The sequence below is a fragment of the Orussus abietinus genome, unplaced genomic scaffold (assembly GCF_000612105.2).
Source record: "Orussus abietinus isolate OABI.00-Male unplaced genomic scaffold, Oabi_2.0 scaffold39, whole genome shotgun sequence".
In the NCBI taxonomy this organism is placed as follows: domain Eukaryota; kingdom Metazoa; phylum Arthropoda; class Insecta; order Hymenoptera; family Orussidae; genus Orussus; species Orussus abietinus.
Genome location: NW_019394554.1, coordinates 428,208 through 451,056, shown reverse-complemented (window position 1 = coordinate 451,056; position 22,849 = coordinate 428,208). Strand labels below are relative to the sequence as shown.

General features: G+C 58.2%; 1 protein-coding gene across 4 annotated transcripts in view; it reads left to right on the top strand.

The window, feature by feature from the left end:
* Positions 1–22,849, top strand: part of LOC105697688 (mannosyl-oligosaccharide alpha-1,2-mannosidase IA) — a 152,688-nt gene that overhangs the window by 111,072 nt on the left and 18,767 nt on the right. Inside the window, exons 1-3 of one of the 4 annotated variants that reach the window (XM_012421258.1) lie at positions 3,419–3,866; positions 19,507–19,749; positions 19,925–20,363. The exons of 2 other annotated variants lie outside the window; for them this stretch is intronic. In XM_012421258.1, the coding sequence (XP_012276681.1) occupies positions 19,995–20,363 (369 nt within the window). In that variant the 5' untranslated portion in view covers positions 3,419–3,866; positions 19,507–19,749; positions 19,925–19,994. Of the gene's footprint in view, positions 1–3,418; positions 3,867–19,506; positions 20,364–22,849 lie in introns of those variants that run through there. One more of the 4 variants, XM_012421259.1, reaches the window with a different exon arrangement.

The window sequence follows — 22,849 nt, the reverse complement described above, 5'->3', positions numbered from 1 at the left end:
GCGGATCGTAGATCGATATGGGTCACCGATGGATATTCAATCGGGTGGTTCTCTCCCCCCTCCGGGGTAAAAGCTCTACGTTGCACGGTGAGCAATTAGCGAAGACGCGAACGGCCGGTTCCGGTCGCGACTTGGTCCGGGGTCGCACCTGCGCCATCGGCTGGAGGTGCCCTCCACCTTACGAGATTTCCGTCCCTGCGGAAAAGTCGCTACCCTACGGGAAACGCTGGGGGCTCGCAACGACGCCGGGAGGATCCGCGCGTTTATCGCGACCGGAACGATCTCTGGCCGAAGATCGGGGGCACGTCGAGACTCTTTCGCGAGCGGTCCGGACGTTTATCTCCTCGCTGCTTCGACTTACGATCCGAGCTCTCGCCCTTTGACCTCCCGGCCGTTCCGATCCCGAAGAGCGCTTTCGATTGTTCAACGAGAACGACGACGCCGACCTTTTGCTCGCCAAGGGGAATTATCGACGACTCCCCTTCCTCCGGCGAGACGTCGGTCGAATTCTCGATTCCCGTGCCGTCCCGTCGAAGCGACGATCCGCCGGACACGCGCGAGTCGGTTCTCGCGAGCTCGGGAGAATCGCGCTTCGTCTCGTTCAAAGCGACCTTTCGCTCGTATACGAGGTGACATCAAAGCCGCTTTTCCTGCCGTGCCAAAAACGCTCGTTTTCAGCAGGAAACGTTACGATCCAAATTATCGATCTTCGGACGAAATTGCACTTCCGGTTCATCGCCACGAATTTACGCTCAACGAAAATATTCCGGCGAAGCGACTCGACTATAATATCCGGGCACCGTTCTTTTTACGTTTATAGCCCTCCCTTGATGGGCTTTTTATTTATTGTCCATTAAATCGAAAAAGTATATGGGTTAATTCGGCCATTACTACCGTTTACCCCGTTCACGGGAATAATAATTCAGAGAGCGAAGCTAGCTTGATGCACGACACCGTGAACGTTTGCCCGGAGCCTCCGTTGACCGGGCAAATCTGATCCGATATTACGGCCTCGTCCGATCGCCGGTCGCTCCCTGTGCATCATTGAATCGTTTCGCGAGATAATATGCCGTACAAACCTGCGGCTCGATCGCATTCCGCCCGGCGGTCGGAAAGTCGTTCCTTTATTACCCCTGGTCCCGGAGATCCCGCGGGTTCGAACGAGAGCACCCGGTGCCGCGTCGTTCGGGCATTCGAGGGAACGACTTCTTCCCGGAGCCGGAAAGCCCGATCTTTGGACCGAATTCCCGTTCGACCGTCCTCGGGAGAGGGAAGGCCCTCGAGGTCGGGGTGCATTTCGGGGCAGCCGGGTTTGTAATTCATATCAGCGTCCCGGCGGACAAGGCAATCGAGTCTCGCGCTTCGCGGCAAGGGTGGCCCGAATTAAACTTACAGATCCACCGCAGGGCTGCACAAAGAGGCCATCGCGTTCGCGGCCCGGACGGTGGATCAAATGAAAGGAAAATATTGTATTTTTTATGAGCACCTCGCCCTCGCGACCGGCGAAGCAGTCGACGGAGGGAGGACGGAGAAAGGGCGGACGAGCGAGCGGGCCTCGGGGAGATCAAAGTTGAACGAACGCGTCCGCGAGTCACAAAGAGTTTGGGACACTTTATTACCCTCGGAGAGTCGACATCAAAAGGAGCCGCGGCCGTGAACGGCGCGGCCGCGACGTCGGACTCGCGGGGGAGAATCGGGGATAACGGGCCGACGATAACAATGCTCGGTAATGCCCCGCGCCGATGGAAAATGGATATTGCTAATGGAAAATGCAAATCCCGCCGACCAATTAATCGGCCTATCTGCCATTTTCATCCCCTATCGGGGGACTGTGTGCGCAGGACCGGGACCGGGACCGGGGGTGCAGTCAATGGACCGACTCTCGAGCAACTTTTTCGCCGGTTCTCCGGGGCGCCCTCCGATCGAGGGAGCCGGAGTCTCCGGGGTTTCGAGCACCGCTGGCACGCACGGAGAGAAACGCGGGTCGAAAAGAGCGGAATACCCGGACCGCGGGGTGGAACGCCCGAGTCCCCGTGTCGACCGGCGCACCGGTTGTTTACGACGGCGACGCCGAATGCCGATCCTAAAAACGCTAATGCCTCCGGCCCGGCCGGTCGGCCCTGCGAAAAACGCACCCGGGAGCATGACGCCGCCAGATATATTACGGAGTTTAACCTCGCGTTAGCCGCGAGCCCGGCCTGGGGAGAAATACTTTCTTAACTGGAATACCGAGACTCGCATACTGGCATTCTTTCGCCGGTGAATTTGTGAACGAACCGTCGGTCTTCCTCGAGAAACGCATCCGTAGGCGGACTCCGGGCCGACTTTTGGCCTCTCACCGATCCCGAACTTTTTCCTACTACGAAGTAACGAAGAAAGAGGAGCCCCTCCAACGGGAGATTATTTCCGTACTTGCCGTCGCATCGGCCCTAAAGACATAGTTCTTACCTTCAAATTCAGCCGTCGAGCGAGTCGCCGTGATTTTTTTTCTCAGGAGATGCATAGGGGATTACGGTCTCTTTCGATGCCTACCATAACACATTCGCGATATCCTTTCGATTTCGACCGAGTTGGCCGAAATTATCTGCCTCGTGATTTCTCCCTTCCGCCGGGGCATCTGTACGTGCGCGCAATATTAGGAAAAATAACAAGGCTTCGTGCGCCCGTTCCGACCGTCGGAAGGGCGTCGAAAGCATTGGAAAAGTTCGGCATTCGGCCGGGTTCGCCGGTCTGCCCGATGAAGACGTAATCGCGATCGCGTGCCACTAATCGTTAGATCCAACTTCGGTAGGGCCGAGTTAACTGGATTTTGATAAACCTCGCGCGGACGCCGGCTACCGAACTTTATTCGAGCCCTATTATGGACGTCCCCGCCGATCGAGAGAGAGGATTGCCGAGACCTGGATATCGTCTGCGCGATCCGTTCAAAGGTAACGCAAAAAGGGAGAGGGAGGGGGCTCCTTGGAACCGTGATACGATAGGGCGCCTCGCCGCTGCGAAACCGGGCTACGCGCTCGCGGTGACTCGACGACGTGCCATCGATCGACACTTTATACCGAGCGATCGTTCCCGACACCGCCTACCTACCTACCTACCTTTTGTCTCACGGTCGTGAGGTATCGCGGGGCATCGCGGAACCAACGCCAACTCGGACTCGTACTCAGGCGGAGCGGTAGACCTTGGGAGCGTTCTTGCGATCGTCGTAGCGGCGTCGCGGTCCTGCCCGTCCGGTCGGTGGTTCGGCGTAGAGTGAGAGGCGAGCCGCGCGCTCCCGGCCGGTCGGTCGCTCGGGCGTCCTCGAGCGTCCTCGGGCGTCCTCGGGTGTTTCCGAGCGCGCTCGGCGCCGCTAGGCCCGAGTCGCGCCGGAGTCGAGTCACTCGTGGATCTCGCGAGTCAGTGCTCCGCCGGACGCGAGAGGGTGCAGTTGCGTTTTCCGATTCTCGCTCCGGAGTCCCGTCGCCTGGGAGAGCCGGGGGAGGACGCCGCTTCGATTACGTCGCGAGTGAAAGTTGACCTCTGCCGCCGTGCGAGTGCATCCTTTTTCTCCGAGGACGCGTCGCGAAGGCGCTGCGAACGACTGCCGATCTCGAACCGTCCCGAGTGGCTCCCATTGAAGCCACTCGACGCTGGGAGCCGGCGGTGCGCGCGCGGATGTCGGCAGGAATCGGCGGAGGAATAATTGAACGCGAACTTTAGTGGACTCGGCGTCGCGCGCAGCGTAGAAGAGGGAGGAGAGGCGACGGACGAGACCGGACGAGATCGGACGACGTGCGTGCATGCCGGGTGCGGCGCGGGTCCCGTCGAGCTCCAGCCGGGTCGTCGCTCGTCCCGAGCCAACCTGCTGCGCCTAACGACTTCGGCACGAGGTACGTCTCGCAAGCGACCCCGCAGAAAAGAGGCGGATTCCGCGGCGGCTCGGGGGATGCGGAAGAGGATTCGGTTTCCCCGGCCATTCCATTTAACGGCAGATCCGCGCTCGTGAGCTCGAAGCTTCGGGAACATGAGGGAATCCGGAATACTTCCCCGAGAGACGTTGCCCCCTCCCGGCTGGATTTCAAAGTGACCGGCAGTTTTCGGGGGAACGAAGGGGCCTTTGCGCGGAATTTTCCTAAGGAACCTCCGCGTGAAATTCCCCGCCTGACCCCCAAGAGAGGCAAGAATCGACGCCTCGTCGGTAGGGTGTTACCTTTTAGTCGGGAAGGAGACTGGTACCGGATAATTCGACGCGTTTACGTCCGTGACGGAACGAACGGTTGTCGATTTCACCAAAATTCGTGATCGTTATCGGCGTGGTTTTCGGGAACGTTTTATTCCCGATGATCGTACCCACGTGATTTCGGCACGCCGACGGAGTTAAATGGGCGTTTAAAGGCCAAAACGGTGGTTTTAGTCCTCGGATTTTCTTGCACTTTTAACGGCGACTCCTTCCCGACAGCGAAGCCCGTTTCCGAGTACTCGGGAACGTTTAAACGTTCATTTTATTACACCGAGAGCGTCGTCGAAAAGCGAGCGCTTCCCGTCTCGGCACCTCGACGACGGGACGTCCCGAGCGCGACGGCCGGTCGACGAGCGAGTCTTTGCTTTCCTTTTATTCCTTTCGGAGAAAATCGATCCGCGCGTTTCTTACGATCTTTGCTCCGGCAACGAACGAAAGGCTGGTAACTCCTTTCCCCGCGACCGCGCCTCTCTTATGAAATCCATTATTCCATATTCGTTTTCCCACTCGGCGGTTCCGTCTCTCGCGAGAGACGAGGGTACGATCGCCGATGGACCCTTTGCGTTCGCTTCCTTTGGCCGAGTTTCGGGTTTCGAGCCGAGCCAAGATTTACGGAAATTATTCTCGTGCTCCTGGCGGGAACGTCCCTGCTCGATCCCGGCCCCCTCGGAGACGCGACGTCGGTACCCGGGAAAATTCAGGAGCGAGGCCCCCCCGGCGGCCTGGCGGAGGGGGCACGCGGTAAACTACGTTATGCAAGCGCTTTTAAAACTGTATACATTGAAAAAGTTGGGCGCGGCAAGCAGCCCGAAAATTTAAATTGCGCCCGCCGGTACATTGTCCGAGTTCGCGGGAACCGGTACGCATTATGCAAGGGTTACCTCGATGGCCGCGATCGCGAGGACGCGGAAAGTCTCTCGCGGAGCGGGATCGCCCCCCACCGGACGGTCATTTTCGACTTCTTTCTCCGAGTACTTCGTCGCGACTCGATCCTCTCGGCGTATGCCCGCGGGGTAACGTCTTCCCTTGGAACTTTAATGCTCTCGATTATCGAAATCGTGGCCGAGAGGAGTTCTCTCGGAGGGAATCGGGCCCCCGAAAGAAACGAAGCGGGAAACCTCGTTCGAAGTCGCGAAGGAGGCCGTCGCGAGTTCGGGATTACTTTTCCGAGATGAAGTCGTGAGTGCACGCCGGCGCGGATAATCGGATGCGCCGGGATGCAGCCGGGATGCAGCCCGGAGATATCGGGTGCCGACATTGGGAAACGCGAACTTTTCCGATCGTACCTACCGTGAACTCGGTGGCCGGAGCCAACCGAACGTAATGGAAGTTCCCGAGGAAGGAGGGCGAGGGAGGGAAAACTCTTCCGCCGAGTTGACTCCGTCTTCGGCGTTCCAGCTTTTCCGCCTCTCTCCGATCCGGAGGGAGTCGTTGCGTCTTCCGAGGACTCCTTCGCCTCCGTCGACCCTCGACATTCCTTCCGAGGGTCCGAAAGAGGGATAAAGGGAAGGACGGCAAGACGTTAAAGATTTACCGAAAGGCCGGACGTACGCGTGCATGCACGCACGCTCGATGAGTAAGCGCTTCTTTTCCAGCTTTCCGTCGCGTTTCCGCTTAACGTCGGCGAAGAAGAAGCTCGGCTCGAGTCGACGAAAAACGTGGGTTGTCGTCCCGCGACGCCGTCCCCGAGGTTCCACTTTGCGAGGCAAGAAGCGGACGTGCGTTTTGTCGGAGGAACCTCGAGGAACGGAGTACCGTTTCCGCGCCGCGTCCTTTTTCGTCTTCTGACTGACTTTTTGCCGCGACGAGCGCGCTTCCACGACGCTCGGGGTGGACGTTATTTCCGAGTTAACTTCTCGCGAGACGTCCGGGGACTTCCATGCGTTTCTAACGACTTAACGAGGGTAACGGCGCCGACGTATGGACCGCGCGTCGGAGCTCCTTCTCGGCTCTCTCGGAATCGGTCGAGTGTTGCGGATTAGATCGAAAGTACGCGCGATTCCCGTTATCCGCACCGGAACGGATGAAACGATCCTCCAGCGGTATTAAGGCCCTTCGAGTACTCCGCGGAAAAAAAGATGGCGCCAAGTTCCGGACGAATGACCCTCGAGGAACGTCTTCGAAGCGAAATCGCCAGGTTCCGAGGGGCGAAAGCGGGAACAGAAATTGAAATCCATTAAGTCGCTCGTCGCGGGTCCCTGGCGGAATTCCGGGATTGCCATTGATCTCCCGCGGATTCGGCCGCCCCAGAAGTCTTACGGAATAATCTTCGTAACTAGCTCCGCGAACCACTTTTTCCCGGCATTATGGAAAGTACTCTCGGAACTTTAAATTGACTTCGGTCCACTCGAACGTTATTGCATTTGAAGATGTAGCTACATCCATGCTTATATACACACGCGTATGTACGTATTTGGGCATCCATCCTTATCGGTGATGCCGACAGACTTTGTATCGCCCTCCCGCGCGGAGGATAAGGTGTTCCTCGCCGCTACCGTTTGGCCGGCAGAGGCGCTAGTCCTAGAGAGGGGCGGTCGCCGACATGTATATTCATCCGAGCACCCCGAAGGCGTCCTTCCGGCGGCCGCCTCGCCACCTGTCCACCCTTGACCCACCCACCGAGGAATTAATTCCTCGCGAGCACGCCCGGAAGTGTCGGGGACCCGCCGAGCGGGAGCGGGGTGGGCAATTTGAAAACGCGCCCGATTGCAGGGTCGGCTCCTTGCTTCCGATGCGAGCGAAATCCGGGGAGAGTTTTCAAGGTTTTACGTTCGGCTTTAAACCCGCTACGTAACGCGGCCGCGCGTTTTATTGCGCGCAATGGAATATACGTGCCGGGTCATCGTCGGCTCGTTGCGGGAGTGGAAGCGGAGGCTTTACGATTCGCGGGGATTCCGCGGCCGGCTCGGCGGCCTAGAACTTCGCGTCGAACGAGAAGATACAGGGGTGGAATCGAGCGATCGCGACGGAAGGCCATTTTCCGACCGTCGTTTCGATTCGCTTAAATACCTTCTTCCGTTTTCGATAGACGTTCGAAAGGGAGTTTCCCATCCTGGAATCGAGCTCTTCAACTTTTCGAGGGATCGCTCGAGCCGGAGAGACGTCGAGCGCGCGGAATCGCGGTCCTCGATTTCCGAGCTCCCCCGGCGAGAAATTTGCAAAAAAAGAGCAGCGACCCCGCGGAAAAGTTTTCGTTAACCCGGAAGAATCATTCGTTGAACAAACGGGGCGTTTGCGTCGGATCGGGGAACGCGATGAGATTGGTCTCGGCTAGCAAAATTATTCCGCTGAACTCGGCCGGGCGAACTTCCCCCGCGCCGAGGAAAATGCAGTTTACGCGGTGCTGTGCGCGTTGTAATTTGCAGAGGCAACGATCTCGTTCCGGAGTCAGGTTCTCGAAACTTTGGAGAAATATCAGGGACGCTCCGCCGCTCCTACTTTTCGAGCCCTTCGCCCGACGGATTTGACTCCGCCGAAAAGATTACTCCGTCCACCAGTGCAAGAAATAACAACTTACAAGGGAATCGCATGGCGCGAGCACTCGCCCCGTTCCGATTCGTTGCCGCTCCCGGATTGTTATGTATATGTTCGAGCAATCGGAGGTTCGGAGCAATGAAAGCGGTGCCGGGTGCGAAGAGTGAAACGATAACAATAAATTTATTAAGAACAGTTTTGAATCTTTCACAAACTTAGGAAATTCAAGATCGATCGTGACGGTTAAATAAGCGGCGGACGCGTGCAATAAGTAGCGCGGATGTACTTGGCGGAGATCTGAAGAGATTCGCTATTGAGATGAATTGTATCTGACGGTGCCTAGCGGGACTCCCTTTTTAAAAGTTTTGGATGCGGTTCTCTAGGGCGGAGTTTTTTGCCAAGCGTTTGCTAATAGGTCTAGCGAAATGAAGTGGGATCTGCAATCGAAGGCGATTGGTTAATGAGGACTGAGAGAGGGAAAAGTTAATGTTTTTTAAGGAGGCTTAGGTGGGGAATAATAAAAATGGGCTATAGGACTAGAAGTAAACGAATCATGGGCTAAAGGACCGCGGTAGTGTATAAAAGAGTGACACGCTAGAGTTTCTGTTTACACCTCAATTTAAGTTATGACCATACGTTACTGAATTGATGATGCGAGATGACAGGGAGCGACTCGAGGAAGAATAAACAGAGTTTGAGATGAGGAAGAAATAGAACTTCCAGATCGTTGCGGAGAGTACTCTAATTAAAATTTGGCGTTATTATTTCAACTTTGCATATTGGCTTGAACACGGATGACCGGCCCGATATCGGCGGAATTTCGGCGATCCCGTTCCCGGGATCAAGGAGGACGGGGGACTCCCGATCGAATCGGCAGCTCCATATCCATCGAGTTCTTTACGCGGAAACCATTTCGAACCGGTTTGCGTGGATGCGTCGGAAAGGCGCGGACGCGATCGCGCGACGATTTCGTGGTCAGGATCCTCCTCGTCAGGATCGTGCTCGAACGCCCTCGTCGTCTCGGCGCGATACCTCGTTATTCGTTATTTTCCCCGCCGATTAATTCGACTCTTTTCATATCGAGGAGCGGGCGTAATCGCAAGCGCCGGCGGAACGTGAAAAGGATCTCGCGGGTATCCAGGACGCTCGTCCTGGCCGTCCGATGGCTCGCGACGCCGAGTCGAAAGCTCGATAGGGAACGTTCCAGGCTGGAAATCTCGCGTAACGTTAAAACGTAGGAAAAAAATTGAAACCGCGGGATTTTATTTCGCGATATACTTCGTAGGAACGAAATAGTGTATATTTCCATTTTATTTTCATCCTTTATCCGTATCAGTTTTTCCACGAGAGCGTCGTCGTTGCGCTCGTCACCGTTAATGAAATCTCATTTACCGTAATTAACTGGATTCGGGGGACCGGAACGAAGGCAATTAATTTGGATAAAATTTCATTCCGGCTCTCCGAAACGCGTGGTTACGGGTTTATTTGCGTTATCGGGCGGAAATATTCCAAGAGAACGTTGGCCTTTGCCTCGACGCCTTGGTAAAATTCCAGTCGTCTGTTTCGCACGTAATCGCCGAACGCCCCGCAGTCGTCCTTGTCTCGATACTCGATCGATCGCGAAATCTCGTGGGCCGTGAGCCTGCCGTTTCGTGTCGGAGACACCGACGTCGCGGAATGTTTCATCGCGCTGGCAACGGCCGTTCTTAGTCCGACGAACACTTGTTGCAAGGTAGGGCAAGGTCTCTCGACTACCGTATCGACTGCTCCGGCGATGCCGCGAGATGCGAGCGAGATTCAAATCGAGGGCCTTTTCCCCCGACCTCGGGCCGCGCGTTGTTGCCTCGAACGTTCGCGGCTCGTCGTCCCGTTATCCATTGCCGATCGATCGGCGTCGAATTTGCCAGTCGGTTGGAAGTACGACTGCGGAATAAAAAAGGAAAAGGACGGTTGAAATAGCGCGCGCTTAACGGTAAACCCGGTAAACCCGGTGCAGCCGCGCGGAAAGCGGAAGTGCCGCGGTATTAACGGCGCCCGGAACAAACGCGACGTTCGTCGCGAATGGCGAACCACCGACAATCCGGTCGCGCGGCGTATCCGCGTCCCGGCGAGCCGACGTGGCGTACCGTAACGTACGTCCGCGTCGTCGGCGTCGCGCGTTAACCGTTGGACGCCGGAACTCGATGCGTAAATAGACATCCTCTCCACGGAGGTGAAGAAACGCGCCGCAGACGGTTGTCGTTCCAGCGGACCAAATGACCGGTCGGAAAATCCGCACCTTGGATTCGAGGCTCGGCCGATCTCGAGGTGCCTTCGTAGTGGCAACGATCGCGCAATTAACTCGCCCCTCTTTCCGGTTTCCTCTTTTTCCGCGGCAACGAGCGGCGGCCCCGGCGCGGCTCGCGAGCCGTCCTTGACGAACGAGTATTTATTGGAATTTACTCAAGGCTGAGAGCGCAACGGCCTCTCGAGGGGCCCCCGGATGGCTCGGATATTCCCATTTGCTTTTTACGGGCCGAAACAAAGCGGAATCCTCCGCGACCGCCGGGCTCGGGAGGAAAGGAGACCCCCCTCGGGGGAAGAGAGAAAGGGCGAACCAGAGGAAGAGGACCGTTCAAACGAAATCTCTAATTCCCGTGGAAATTGGGTAGACGTTGGAAATGAGTCGAAAGAGCAAACGATGCAAACCGAGCATCCTGGCCTTTGTAGGGCGAATCGGCCGCGTGGAGAAGTACTCGGGGGTTGTTGGCACAGTTTTCCGGTCCGCCCCGTCGACCCAGGGTATCGGCCAAGGGCGGGCCCGGAGGAAGGGTCGAGATCGGTCGATCGACAGGGACTCGGATAAGCAAAGTTTGCCCGGACTTGGCAGCTCGGGCGAAAAAGTGTCATATCTCGCGACGCTCCCTCGGGGCCGCGAAGCCGTATACTTTGCCGGATCCGCTCGTTTCTCGCCGTGTCCGCGAGGAGGAGGGGCTTCCTCTCCCGCTCGTTCCGTCGCTCTCTCTTGCCCTCCGTCGGCTCTCCTTTTCCTTTTTAAAGCCTCGCACTGTGATTGCGTCGAGGTCGCGAAATACGAGTCTTTACTTTCCCGCGTCGATGAGTTTCGAGAAGGGAGGCTTTCTTCCGCTCTTCCGATCCCTCGAACCCCGACATTTCCGCGGAAACGTTGGATTTCGCGCGCCCGCGCATCGACTTTGGCCCAGGCTAATTATGGATCGTTAAATTACAATAAATATTACATTCGAGGCGTGGGAACCAACGGAGGAATTTTTGAGACGAGCCTTTAACGAGGGTTCTTAACCAGCGGACGAGAGCACTCGAGCGAGCCGAGTCGTTCGCCGAGTAACGCCTAAGGTGACCGACGAATGGGAAGATCGCATCCACTGGTTATTCGCAAAGACGTCAATGTTTAACCAGAAGTTGGCTATCGCGCGCGATCAACGATTCGAGAGAAAAGGAGAGCACGGAGGTACATCCGGCCGGCAACGGCGAACGAACGGTCGAGAGCCCCGTCATTTTTGCCAGGGCATAAATGAACCGTTAAAGGTACGGTTGCGTGTCGCAGCCGATAGGAGAGATACGGTAATTAACGAGCTAATTACGGCTCGGGTTACGGCGTCGAAACCCCGCTCGCGGAGGTAGGCATAAAAAGGCCGATAATAATCGGCGATCGATCGATGCGTTTCCGAAGACGCCCGTTTTTGGGAACGCTCTCGAGTGGATAGGCTTTCGCTGAAATCGTCGGAATTCCCTGAGACGCCGTTCGACCAGCGTCCCCGCCCGCGAGACCTCGAGAAGGCATAAAAACGAGGCAAACCACAGGGGGAGGCGAAAGGGTTTCGAAAGGAGACCCGGCCATAAGGCGATATGGCGAGCAATTTCAGGGCTACATCCGGAGCACGTAACCTTATTTGCCCCTCCGGAGGTCGATCGATCCCGGCGGGTTTACGGGGCCGTTTTTCGAAATTTTACGAGAGCCTCTCGCGTCTCGGGTCGTCCGGGGCCGCGGGCCCGGAAAGGCCTCTCCGGGGAATCGATCCCCGGCGACGACCCGGCGAACCAGGAACCGGGGAGCCGCATCCCGGTCGCCCTCCACGGGGATCGATCACCGCAAGACCCGATCGATCATCCCCTCCGCGTGGCCGTGTTATCGAGATTTCGGTGCATATAAGTGTCAAATTTGGATGATCGATGGACGGATAATGATTTCGGGGGCTGGCCGAGGCCCTCGTCCGAGAGATCGATCGGGGCCTTTGGGGGCGGCGCTGGCGGATCCAAATCTGCCTCGTTAGAGGAGATAGAGGGGAAGGTCGGCGAATCCTAAGGGCGCGCGTGGAGGGCGGTTTCCGGAGAGTCGCGACTCTCGAGGCTTCTCGGGGTCTGCTTTCGCTTCGGTTTATTCGAGTAGGGGTAATCGAATCGTTTGCGTTTTGTTCCGGGCCCCTCAGCCGGTCGTAAACTTAGTGCTCCCGTGGTCGGAACCGTCCGATCGCCCCAAGGGGCGTCCGCGATGCGCTTCCAGGTGAAACATTTATTAGCGAACACCCTCTTTCGATAAGACTATCCCCGGTGCCTTCCGCGTCCCCCGGTCTCGCAAGAACGGGGCCTGATCGATGGCCCCGCTCGTACTCGATTCGGCGACTTGCTCGTCGAGAGGAGCGTCCGGGCACCGCGTCGCTTCGGAATCGCGACCTCGGATCGCCGTTGATACAGCCGGTCGAGGAGCACCGTCCGTTCGATAACCGTACGCGTAGAACGAGTTACGCGATCCGTCTGGAACGCCGCGATAAAGAAAAAGGAGCGCGTGCAGATAGCGGATAAGGAAAAAAAGACCGTACACCCGATAGGCCTCATGAACGCCACGATACGCGGCCCAGGAAACGTGGCACTACGTCGCCACTGGAATTATCATCGGGCGTTATCGGGTACGGTCCGATTTGGTTTCAGATGTCGATCGCATGCCGACTCTATTCCACTTTTCCGGAGATTCTCCCGCCGTCGCTAATTCGGCGGTACATCGGCTCGATTTATACCGATTTACAATTTATAGCTCAAAGTTTCATCGAAGGACGTGGAAGATCGCCGAGTACTTAGCCCTCTCGGCGGTAAAGGTGCGCGCGGATATTTGGGAAATATTTCGGGCATCGATTCGACGTCGATTCTTTGTTCCTCGGAACAAAGGATCACCTGCGCAAAGACACCTCCATTAGCGTCACCGGATGGCGATCGATCTCTCTCTCTCTCTCTCCTCCATTTGCGCATCCCTTCGTGACGCGCGCGTCCGCGTCCCTCGACGTATGACCCGCGGAATAAAATATTGGGGCATTTTTCATCGGGAATTCCTCGGGCGGATGCTCGCGGCTAAGTGCGGGGAGCGAGGCGGAAGGGGGAGATGCACGGGCGTCTCGACGCGTTTTTGAGGGCCATCGGAATCGAATCTGGGTTATGACCGGCGGACGGCTCGCCCGGCACATTCGATGGGTTTCTTATCGAGTTTCCGGCCAGAATATTGCGGAAGTCGGCTCGAGAGGAGAACGCCCCGCCCCGACGCGATTTCCGTCGCCTTGGGGGTCGGTTTCGCGCATCTTCTTTCGACCGGGTCGACTCGAAATCTCGACCGTCGGTCCTGGTCGGAGGCGCGTCGTCGCCAAATTAATTAGCTCGAGCCAAGGCCGGGAGCCGTCGCGAACTCGCGTTATCGTATCCATCGCGATCGCCATACGAGCGACGCGTCCGCGTCCGCGCCGGATATTCGGCGTTCGGGGTTTGGCCTCCGGTATGACGCGGGACCGAGAGAAATTAACGAGCCGGATATCATACTCGGCCCTTTTACGGGCCGTAAAGTCCAACGGCGATAATTAGCGTCCGGCCCAGACGTCGCGGTTTCCTCGCGTTTACGGCCGCGCATGACGGGCCTAGATTCGGAGATTGGCCATGCCCGATCGCGTGCCCGTTACCTTTTTATTGGCTCGTAAACGGCCGAAACGCGCCGTTACGCCCGGTCGCGATCGAAAAGGCCCTCTCGCCGTTTTCCGCGAGGACTCGTCGGTTCTCGAAATCCCCGAAATTTCGACTCGCTCGGCCACCCCTACGGCGTAGCTTCGACTCCTGCTGTCTCGGGTCTTCGGTTTCCTCGTCGCTCCCTCTTCTCGAGCGACCGAGTTGGCGAACTTTTTCTTCCGCCGATCGTCCCCGATAGGTTGCGATTAATTAATTCGGTCGTTTTACGTCCCGCTACGCGGAATAGCGATAGAGACCACCGTCGAGAGCCGCCCTCCATCGGGAACGAGCGACCCGGGCCCGATCGGTTTCCGGGGACCGGGACCTTGGACGGCCCTCCTCGGCCCTCCGGATCTTCGGAGACGGACGGGACACGGGGCACCTTTTTAATTCGGTCGACAGCATCGGCGGGGGGACCGGGCGAGGTTCTATTTGAACCAGCGGGGTGGGCCCGTCTCGCGTTCGTTAATGCGATTCTTTTTATTGGCTTCCCTTTCATTAGGCGGTTCCTCGTGGGCGCTTCCTCGCCCCCTCGTACGGTATTCGGCATTGTCGCGCGGACACTCGACGAGTTCCTTAAAGCCTTAAAGCCCTTCGCAAAGCTCGAGGTTCACCCCGGAATATCCTTACGCTCCTCTCCTGTCTCCGGTTTCCCTACCGCGGATGTTCCCTAAAGTATGTCTCGCAGCTATTCCGCCCTCGAGCTAATTGCCGACTCGATGCTCGCAAATAATCGCCCGACGAGTGCGAAGAAAAAAAAAAACAAAATAAGGAAGAGGAAAGCACTCCTTTACCTTGGTTGAAACGGCCGGAGGGTTCTTCGTCCCGACGACGACGCCCTCTCCGTTTCCATCCGTGACGATCGTCTCTCGTGATTTTTGAATTCGGAGGGACTCTCCATCGAGAGAAGCACTCCTCCGTCGAGAACGGTATTCGTCGAACGCTCCTTTCGAGAAAGACCAACGACCCGGTACTTCGGTTCTTCGACTCGACGGTCGATCTTCCCGAGCGGCGGTGACATCCTTGACGAGACGTCCCGCACGGCCCTCGTCCTTGACTTTCGATCACCCTCGATCGGCTCGGGTCGCAGAGGCCGTCGTCGGAATATTTATTACCATGCAAAGATGGCGAGCCGCGCGGGAAAATGGCAAAACGGAGACGTCGAAGCTATACGGGCCGGGCACGAATTTACGACACGGCGACGCTCGTAACTCGATTTTTTACCTTTAACTCCGACGGGCTCTCCACGGGGACGTTGACTCGTCGCGAGGGTCTTACGTCGGGACGCCGAACGGCTCCGGTCGAGCTAGTCGCCGCGGCCGGTCGAACCGAAGGTATCGAAACGGCAGGATTGGAATCTCGCCACCTCGAGTGACCGGATCGAGAACACGGGGCCGGAGCGCTCTCCGGCAACGAAACGTGGAGTCGCGGTGGTCTCCCGGCCAAACGAAGGCGGGCGTCTATCTCGGAAATTCGTCCTCGGTCCAACAGGTTGGACGGCCCTGGTCGCTTTGGCCGTTTTCCGTCTCGATTCGCCATGTCGCGTCTTTTTGGGTTCCGCGCGAGAGTACCTACGGATTTCCGCCGAGGCGAAACGAAGCCGCGTTCTCTCGGGTCCCGCCGGATCCGAGAGGGCCGCGCGGCAACGTCTCGAGGAAACGGCGGAGTTACGGAGGGTAGTTGAAATCGCCTTTTACGCCGACTGCACGCAGTCGGCGAGGTCATTCGCTGAATGATTTATCACCGAGTCCTGTGGAGAATTCGCTCGCCTCGCTCTTCCCGGCCTCGGGAAAAAGTTGCGGCCCGAATCGATCGTCCGGAATGCCTCGGATCGGGTACCGACGTCGAAGCGGAACACGAGTCGACGAACCGACGAACCGCCGTTGATTCCACGTAGGCGGAAGCGACTCCAGCCATCGGGCAATTTAAGATCGACGAATTGGCAATTTAATCGTCGAACGTATCTTCGTCCGGCCGAATTCGGTCGGAGTACCTTTTCGTCCTCGGTTCCTGTCGGAGGTCGCGACGGATCCGCGGTTCCCGATCGAACGTTCCGCGTGCCAGTCGTCGCGGGGACTCGTCCAAGAGCACTCTCCGGGGAGGACGCGAGGCGATCGAACGGGTTAATTTGCGAGCGCAAATACGATCGTTTCGTCCCGACCAAGGATAGCCGGATGGACGAGAGCCGAATCCTCGGAGGTGATCGCTCGCGGAAACGAGAAACCCGATCGGTCAAGGACACGTCGGAGGTTTTAAGGTTCCCGCCGGACTCGTGCCCCGGGTCGTCGCCGTCTCTAGCAGCCGTAAAAGTGAAACCGGATATCTGTACTCGGAGTCGAGGACTTGGCTCCCGGCCGGGCGTAAAAGAGGATAAGTGCTCGGCTTCCGTATCCTCGTGACCACCGGCTCTCGATCGTTTCGTCCCGTCGACCTGCCGGTGCTCCGGCGCCTCGCGAAGTCGTCGTCGCGGACGGCCGAGTAGCCGCTCGGTGCCGATTCAGCGCTCCGGGGTGTTTGCTCTTCTGGCTCGAGTCCGTTCGAGTTCCCGCGGTCGGTTCGCTGCAGTTTCGCTCGAGGAGTCGCGGCTCGGACGTCGACTTCGATGACGCTGCATATTTGCGGGTTCACCGGCTCGAACTAACTTTGCGATTGTTTGAAACATCGTCGAGGTTACGAGCTGCCTTTCCCCTCGACGTCCAGCGTCGATACCGTTTTCGGGGCCGGCGCTTTCGCTTACCTTCCCGCGGGTTCTTTCGCCCGTTTCCCGATCGGAGTCTCGATGCCGAATGCGGCTGAAAGGACGGGGACGTCGAGCCGAGGCGCCCGGGTCGCACTTTCGGCAACGGACGGTTCCTCCGAATTTCCCGCCGAGGTAAACTCCGTCTTTGTAGGCGCGTGCCGCCTCCTCTGGCGAGCACTCTCGAGTTCACCGGGGATCCCGAGGGTCCGCGAGGAGTCGGCCCCGTCTTCTTCCCTCCCGTCCGCGAAATTAGCTCGACGAGGACGTCGAGTGACGTTCCCGAACTCGCTACGGACAACCGCGACGAGTCGAGCAAGTTTAACGCCACCCGAGAAATTCCATTTCCGAGCAGGGCGTCAGCCGGAGAGAGTCGGGGAAGGTTTCGACGGGAAGAAGTTGGACCCATGGACGTCACCCAGCCGAAGTCTTCGAACCGGAAGGGGGCTTCTCCCCTTGGACTAATCGTTCGGGCTCCTCCGACTCCGGTTTACCGAGTCGTTACCTCGTTACCGATATATATAAGGTCGCGGGCGGAGCCGGCGGGCTCGACTCGACGACTTCTCGGCCCTTGCGAAATTTTGGCAACGCTAATTGCCAAACTTCCGACCCGCGGAACTTTCCCCCGTCCCGGGGTCTTTCGTCCCCGTCGCCGGGGAACTTCTGGCTGCCACTCGCTCGGGAGCGAAAAGACGGGAAGGAGATGGAGAAAGTACAAAGTGTCTTTGTTAAATAGGACTTAATCGTCGCTCCGGTCCCGGGGACGGTCGATGCTCCCTTCGATATCCGATCTTTCGGAACACCGGACGGGGGGCGGTACTCGCTAAATTCTTCCCGGAGTCGACCGGAAGGACCGAGAGAGAAGAAGGCTCGAAGAGCGGAAAGTTCGGGCCGGAGTCGGTCTCTTTGAGCGTTTCGCTCGTCAGTCCTTAAACTAATCGGCGGCCTCCCCGACTCCGGGCCGAGAAGTTGCTCTCGAGTTTACCGACTCGGTACCTCGTTACCGATATATAAAGTTGCAGGCAGGCTTCGGCTCGATTCCGCGACGTCTCCTCGTTGCCGGCACCGAGTGCCGAGGAGCCTCTACCCGGAGAATTTCGATCGCACGACGACTCGGCTATTTCCGCGCGGAAACTTTCCGATCGTCTTCGTTTCCCGAGTGCTCCTTGCGGTCGGACCCCTCGTTCCTCGATTCCGAGGAGGTCCCGAGCCCGCCGAACTCTCGACGCTCGCGTCTCGAAATAGGCGAGTGACCCAGTGTCTATGTTTAAGCGGTTTTTGACTCCGCCCGTTTTACTCGGCCCTCAGGAATGAAATCGAGAAATGACTCGGAGCGCGTCGTCCGTTTTTCCGAAGCGGATCGAACAATTTACCCGACACGATTCGATTCGCTCCCGACGTCCCGGGGTCGAGGGGAGCGGTAACGAGACCGTCCGGGACCGGGTTCACCGGCGACGTCCACCCGAGGAGAGCCCTGGCCTTTGTGATCCCGGTGATTCGAGAGGTCGAACTCTTGACCAGAGGCTCGCCGGTCTCGTTCCCATTTATTTTCAAGTGACTCGCCGTGCCCGTTATAGGTATTGGAAAACGTAACCGTGAAAGCGCCGCATCGCCGGACGGAATGGCATCGACGCATCAATTTGCTTTGCGGCGTCGTTCCATTTCCGATTCGAGCGTGTGCGCTGTCGGCAGAAAAAGGGGGAAAAAGGTCGGATCGAAAAATGGGCGAATTTTCCTCGTCCACGCTGAATTTCTTTGTCCTCTTCCACCGAGAACCGGTAAACATTCGTCCGCGGGGACGGTTTCACCAATAAATTTCCACCAAGTAATTATTTTATATCGGTGGAGTGGCGGACGATCGAGAGAGCGAGTCGGCAAGTTCCGCGCCAAGTGCTCGCCCCGGGCGAATCGGTGCCGCGCGTCCTCGTTAATAAAATGTCGGGGCGGGCGAATTTTGCCGGGCGCCCTTAAACGAGTCTCCGGGCCTTGGGAGAAAAAGAAAGGAAAAAGAAAAACGAGAACGCTAATACGAAAAATGGGCGACGGGACCTCCCGCTGTCCAGCGGGCGGATCCTTTTCCCGCTGCTCGTCCTTAACCTTTGGCGAGCCGACGTCCCCGATGCTCCCGCCCTTCCTCGACCGGTTAAACCGATCTGCCAGCAGATATCTCTTTACGATCGGCGAATCGCTTCGTGGTAAACGGGCGCGGAGGTGGAGGCACGCGGCCCGTCTCCCTTTCTCCCGGGTCCTCCGCTCTCGCGGCCGGTTCCCGGCGTTCTTCCTCTCTCCCGGCCTGGGGTGATCGATCTCGATTTTCAGTCGTTCCATTCGAAATTAGCGCGCACTTCGAGAGCTCGAGTCTTGCGTGAGTTACCGCGGGTGGTCCGTCGCGAATCCGTCGCGCTTGAGGTTCCTCGTTCGCGATTTTCCCGAAGAGTGTGACACGTAGCAATCTCCGTAACCCCGAGGCATCGGTCCGGGATTTATGGGCCACCGAGTGTGTGTCCAATAACTTATCTTACCCTCCTTCTTTTTCCTCTGCCGGCTCCCGCTTTCGATCCCCGAAGAGGGTCCAAGGAGTTGATTTTTCCAGCGTTCTCTTACCAGGAACGTCGCGGGGCGTCGCCGGTCGACCGAATTCGAGGGGACCTCGCAAAATCTGGATCGCCTCGGCGATCTTCAATTTGGCGCGTTCGATTCGTTTAGCGCATCGCTTCGACCCGGCACGAAATCCTTCCCCCGGCCGAGACTCCGCTCCTCCCATCCCGGGGAAAGAAACGTCGAGGAGCGCCGTGCGCCGCTGACCTTGTTTCAAAGAGAACCCAGCCAGAAAGGACCCGGGAAGCGGCGAAATCTCGCGCGAGAGCGCGCCTGCCTTCCTTTCCCTCCGATGAGTCTGCCTTATTTCGTTCCGCAAACGGCCTCGCCGAATCTCCATTCGTTTCCGGCTGCCGGTCGGGCCGCCTCGATCCTCGTCCCCGCCGAGCGTGGCCCTCGAAAACTCGCGCGAGCATCCGCCTCTCGCCGCCAACGGAAAGCGCTGAGATAACTACGGGTGGCGTAATTTTCTCTTCCGCAGCCGGGGAAAACGACGCCGCCGCCGCCGTCGCTGCTGCCGCCGCTGCCGCCGCCGCCACCGCTGCCGCCGCCGCGTCCTCTCCGAGGCTTCGGGAAGCGGAAGTCCGGAGGAGGCCCTCCGAGGGGAAGGATCGATGGTACCGCAGAAGAACCGTAGAACTCGAAGAGACGTACCCAGCCATCGTTAAGACGAGCCGGCACTCGTTACGGTGCTCGAGCCGAGAACGCAACAGGTGGTCGACAAGTAAGTCGAGGATCCTCCGCGATTTTGCTCCTTTCGGGGCCGGCCCGGTCGTCACGGCCGAGAAGGCCGGACGAGCGACTCGACCCGTTTCGCCGTCGCGCTCTCTCCTCCGTTGGCGGGCGAGTCGAGCCCTTCGACCGAAGGTCGTCGCCAATCGGTCCTAAATCCTGCGCAGCGCCGTCAATACGAGCGGGAACGCCGAGGCCAGTCCGTCCGGCAGCCGGTGGAGCAAGTGCCCGGGCGAGATGAGACTCGTGCAGAGACTGGCGATCAGCGGGCTGCTGTCGGTGATGCTGATCGTCCTGCTGACCGGCGCCTTCGTTACGCGGCGCGACCTGGCCAGCGTGGTGGACCGTGGGGTCGCGCCCGAGGAACGAGCCGATCAGGTCAACCCCGCCTGGGTGCGGGACAACGACCCCGTGCCCAACCAGGACTACCAAGAGACGGCGCACCACCGGAAGTTCGGCCTGATGCGGCACCGGGCCTCCTGGTCGGAGGCGCCCGCCGCGGCGCCACCGCCGACGCCGACGTCGGCCCCCGGGTCCTACGTCGTTCGGCCGCCGAATCCGCCCCTCGACGACGTCACCAACCAGCGAAGGGAGAAGGTCAAGGAGGTAAGCGCGTCCTTTCTCGAGAAACGTACCTTCCGACCCGCCGGGGCCAACGGAGCCAGCGTACAAGTCAAGGTAAGGTCACCGAGTCCTCTCGTCGGTCCGGGGACGTCCGTCGCCTGCGGTAAGTCCTGCGTTCGCCGACTCGCCTCTCGCTCCGGGCAGGGCGAAGCAACGAGCTCTTTATGGCAGAGCCGGAGCCCGGAAAAATTTCGGACGGGATCGATCGCGGGATTCCCCTTGTAATTGGACGACTACGCCCTCTTCTTTCCGCTCGACGACGGCACCGGCCTCGACACCTGGTGGATTCCTGGCATATTCGCGAAGAAACGGTCCGGACTCGCGATCGCATCGAAGGCGAATTTGAAATTACGAAGAAGAGTTAAGACCGACTCGATGGCCTACCGATCGAATTTTTTCGAGCCACCGTGCGACGAGAGAGTCGCGGTACTCTGGAATTGGATCGGGGGGCGCGTCCGAGGATTTCACGGCGATAGCCGTTCGATTACGTTAATGGGTGCAACGCGTATCGCGGAAACCACTCTCTCGATAGGCAGAAACCGAGCTTGCGTTCGGGCTCCTCTCCCCGTGTCGTTTTCCTTGTCCCCTTCTGCCTTTTTCTTGGATGCAGGGGCAACCGAGATTTGCTCCAGGAACGCTCAAAAAATCCGCGAAAAGTCCTCTCAAAAGGATCGAGTCGTTTCCTTCGGCGAACATTTTCCACGGTCGATCATTTCCCCGAGGCGCTGCAAATCTAGTTTCTTCGACCTTATCTGGCGAGCAGGGTATGCGCTCTCCGCGATTCGCCGATACCCTTACCGAGCCGGTCGCTGGGTAACGAATGGCGTTCCTGGCCAAACATCTAATTACGAGCATCCGCGGGGAATTCGACAAAGTCGCACCCCGGGCGGGGCCGGCTGGTCGTATCGTCCATCGCCGGCGGTAGGGTCGCTCGGGCACAATGGGAACGGTTCCTTTTAACGAGGCCGCCCCTTTCATACCGCGGGAAGGGGGTCGGTAGCTCCACTTAGCAAAGATTAATTCGCGCTATTAGCCTGCGGTCGGGACAATGCGCGCGACTCGCCTCGGACAATAACAAACAAAGCCGTAATTACGGCGAGACGTCGCCAAAAGGGGAGCGGGTCGGCCCGGTCGGTCCGCGAGGGGCGCGAGACGTAAGGAAGAGATCTCTTCGATTCCGCGGGGGTTCGAGGGAGCCGCCTTCCTAGATTCGGCATCTTCCGTCTGGTTACGTCCGGGGAATTGGATCGCCCGTGGCGGAGATCCGGAGGTCCCTTTTGTATCGGGGAGGCGCGCTCTCGAGGAGATGCCTTTAGCGACACCTTGCCGTTATACCTCCGATGGGTGCCTCGGGACGATAACCCGTCACCTGGGTTTTATCATTGTTCGGATAAACGTGCAGATCCTTCGGCGGCACGTAAATCGACGAACGGGAGAGCAGGCAATTTTCTGATTGGCGGGCGAAAGAAATCGCCATCAAGACGTTCCGTCTCTGTCGCGCGTAACGAGACGGGAGGGATCTCGATTTTCCGGGCGGAATCGATTGGATCCACCGACGCGACGGCTCGGCTCGATTATCCCGTCTCGAACCCTGATTCGGCGTCTCCGTAAACCGTCCTCGAGGAAAAGGGAAAGCAACGAGGCCCTTCGGGAGCCCCGGGAGAAAAATCGAGTTCGCTCTCTCGAGGTGGAGGAGCGCGACATCGAATTACCTATCTCGCCGGGAAACGAGACCCATCTCTGGCTCCACGAGTCAACGGAAGTCGAAAAATCGAGGGATGGAGAAAAACACGCCGTTCGCCGATCAAGTGCGGAGGAAAGTCGGAAGTCGGTGGATAAGTCGCGTCGGGTAACGAGAGGTTGCGAATCGACACGCTGTATAGAATCTAACCGACGAACGCGTATTTGACGATTTGACGTGGGCACGCGGGCAACTCGGAGACGTTCGAGAGCGACGCGGCGAACCCTCCACGCGTCGCGAGATTGTTGGTAAAAAGCATTGCCGGAGGCGAAGGTAATTCGTTATCTTAAAATATGTAAGCACCCGGAGGTAAGACGAAGGTGGAAAATCCTTCCAGGAAGGAAAGCCGGGCCGTGCTTGAGTACACCTCCGGCACTCGCACGCGTACCCGTTCCTTTTTTCCTTGACTTTAGCCCGCGACCCCACCGAGAGGCCGGATTAAAATTTACAATCGGCGCTGACTAGGTCGGATTAACGAAGCACGAAGCACGAAGCACGAAGCACGAGCAAGAGGCTCTCGGCGCGGCAACGTCCACCCCGCTTTCTCTTTTCCGCTCTCGCGAGGAAGCTCCTCCTTTGGTCGGATTGATCGCCGCTGCCTCCATTTTTTCCTTCCTTTTCGCGGTCCGCGTCTTTGCATCCTCCGGACGCGCTCGATCGATTGCCTCGGTTCCCGGTTTCCCGAGGTGCGTCGGTAATTCCTGGCGGGGCAAGCAAGTGGAATCCC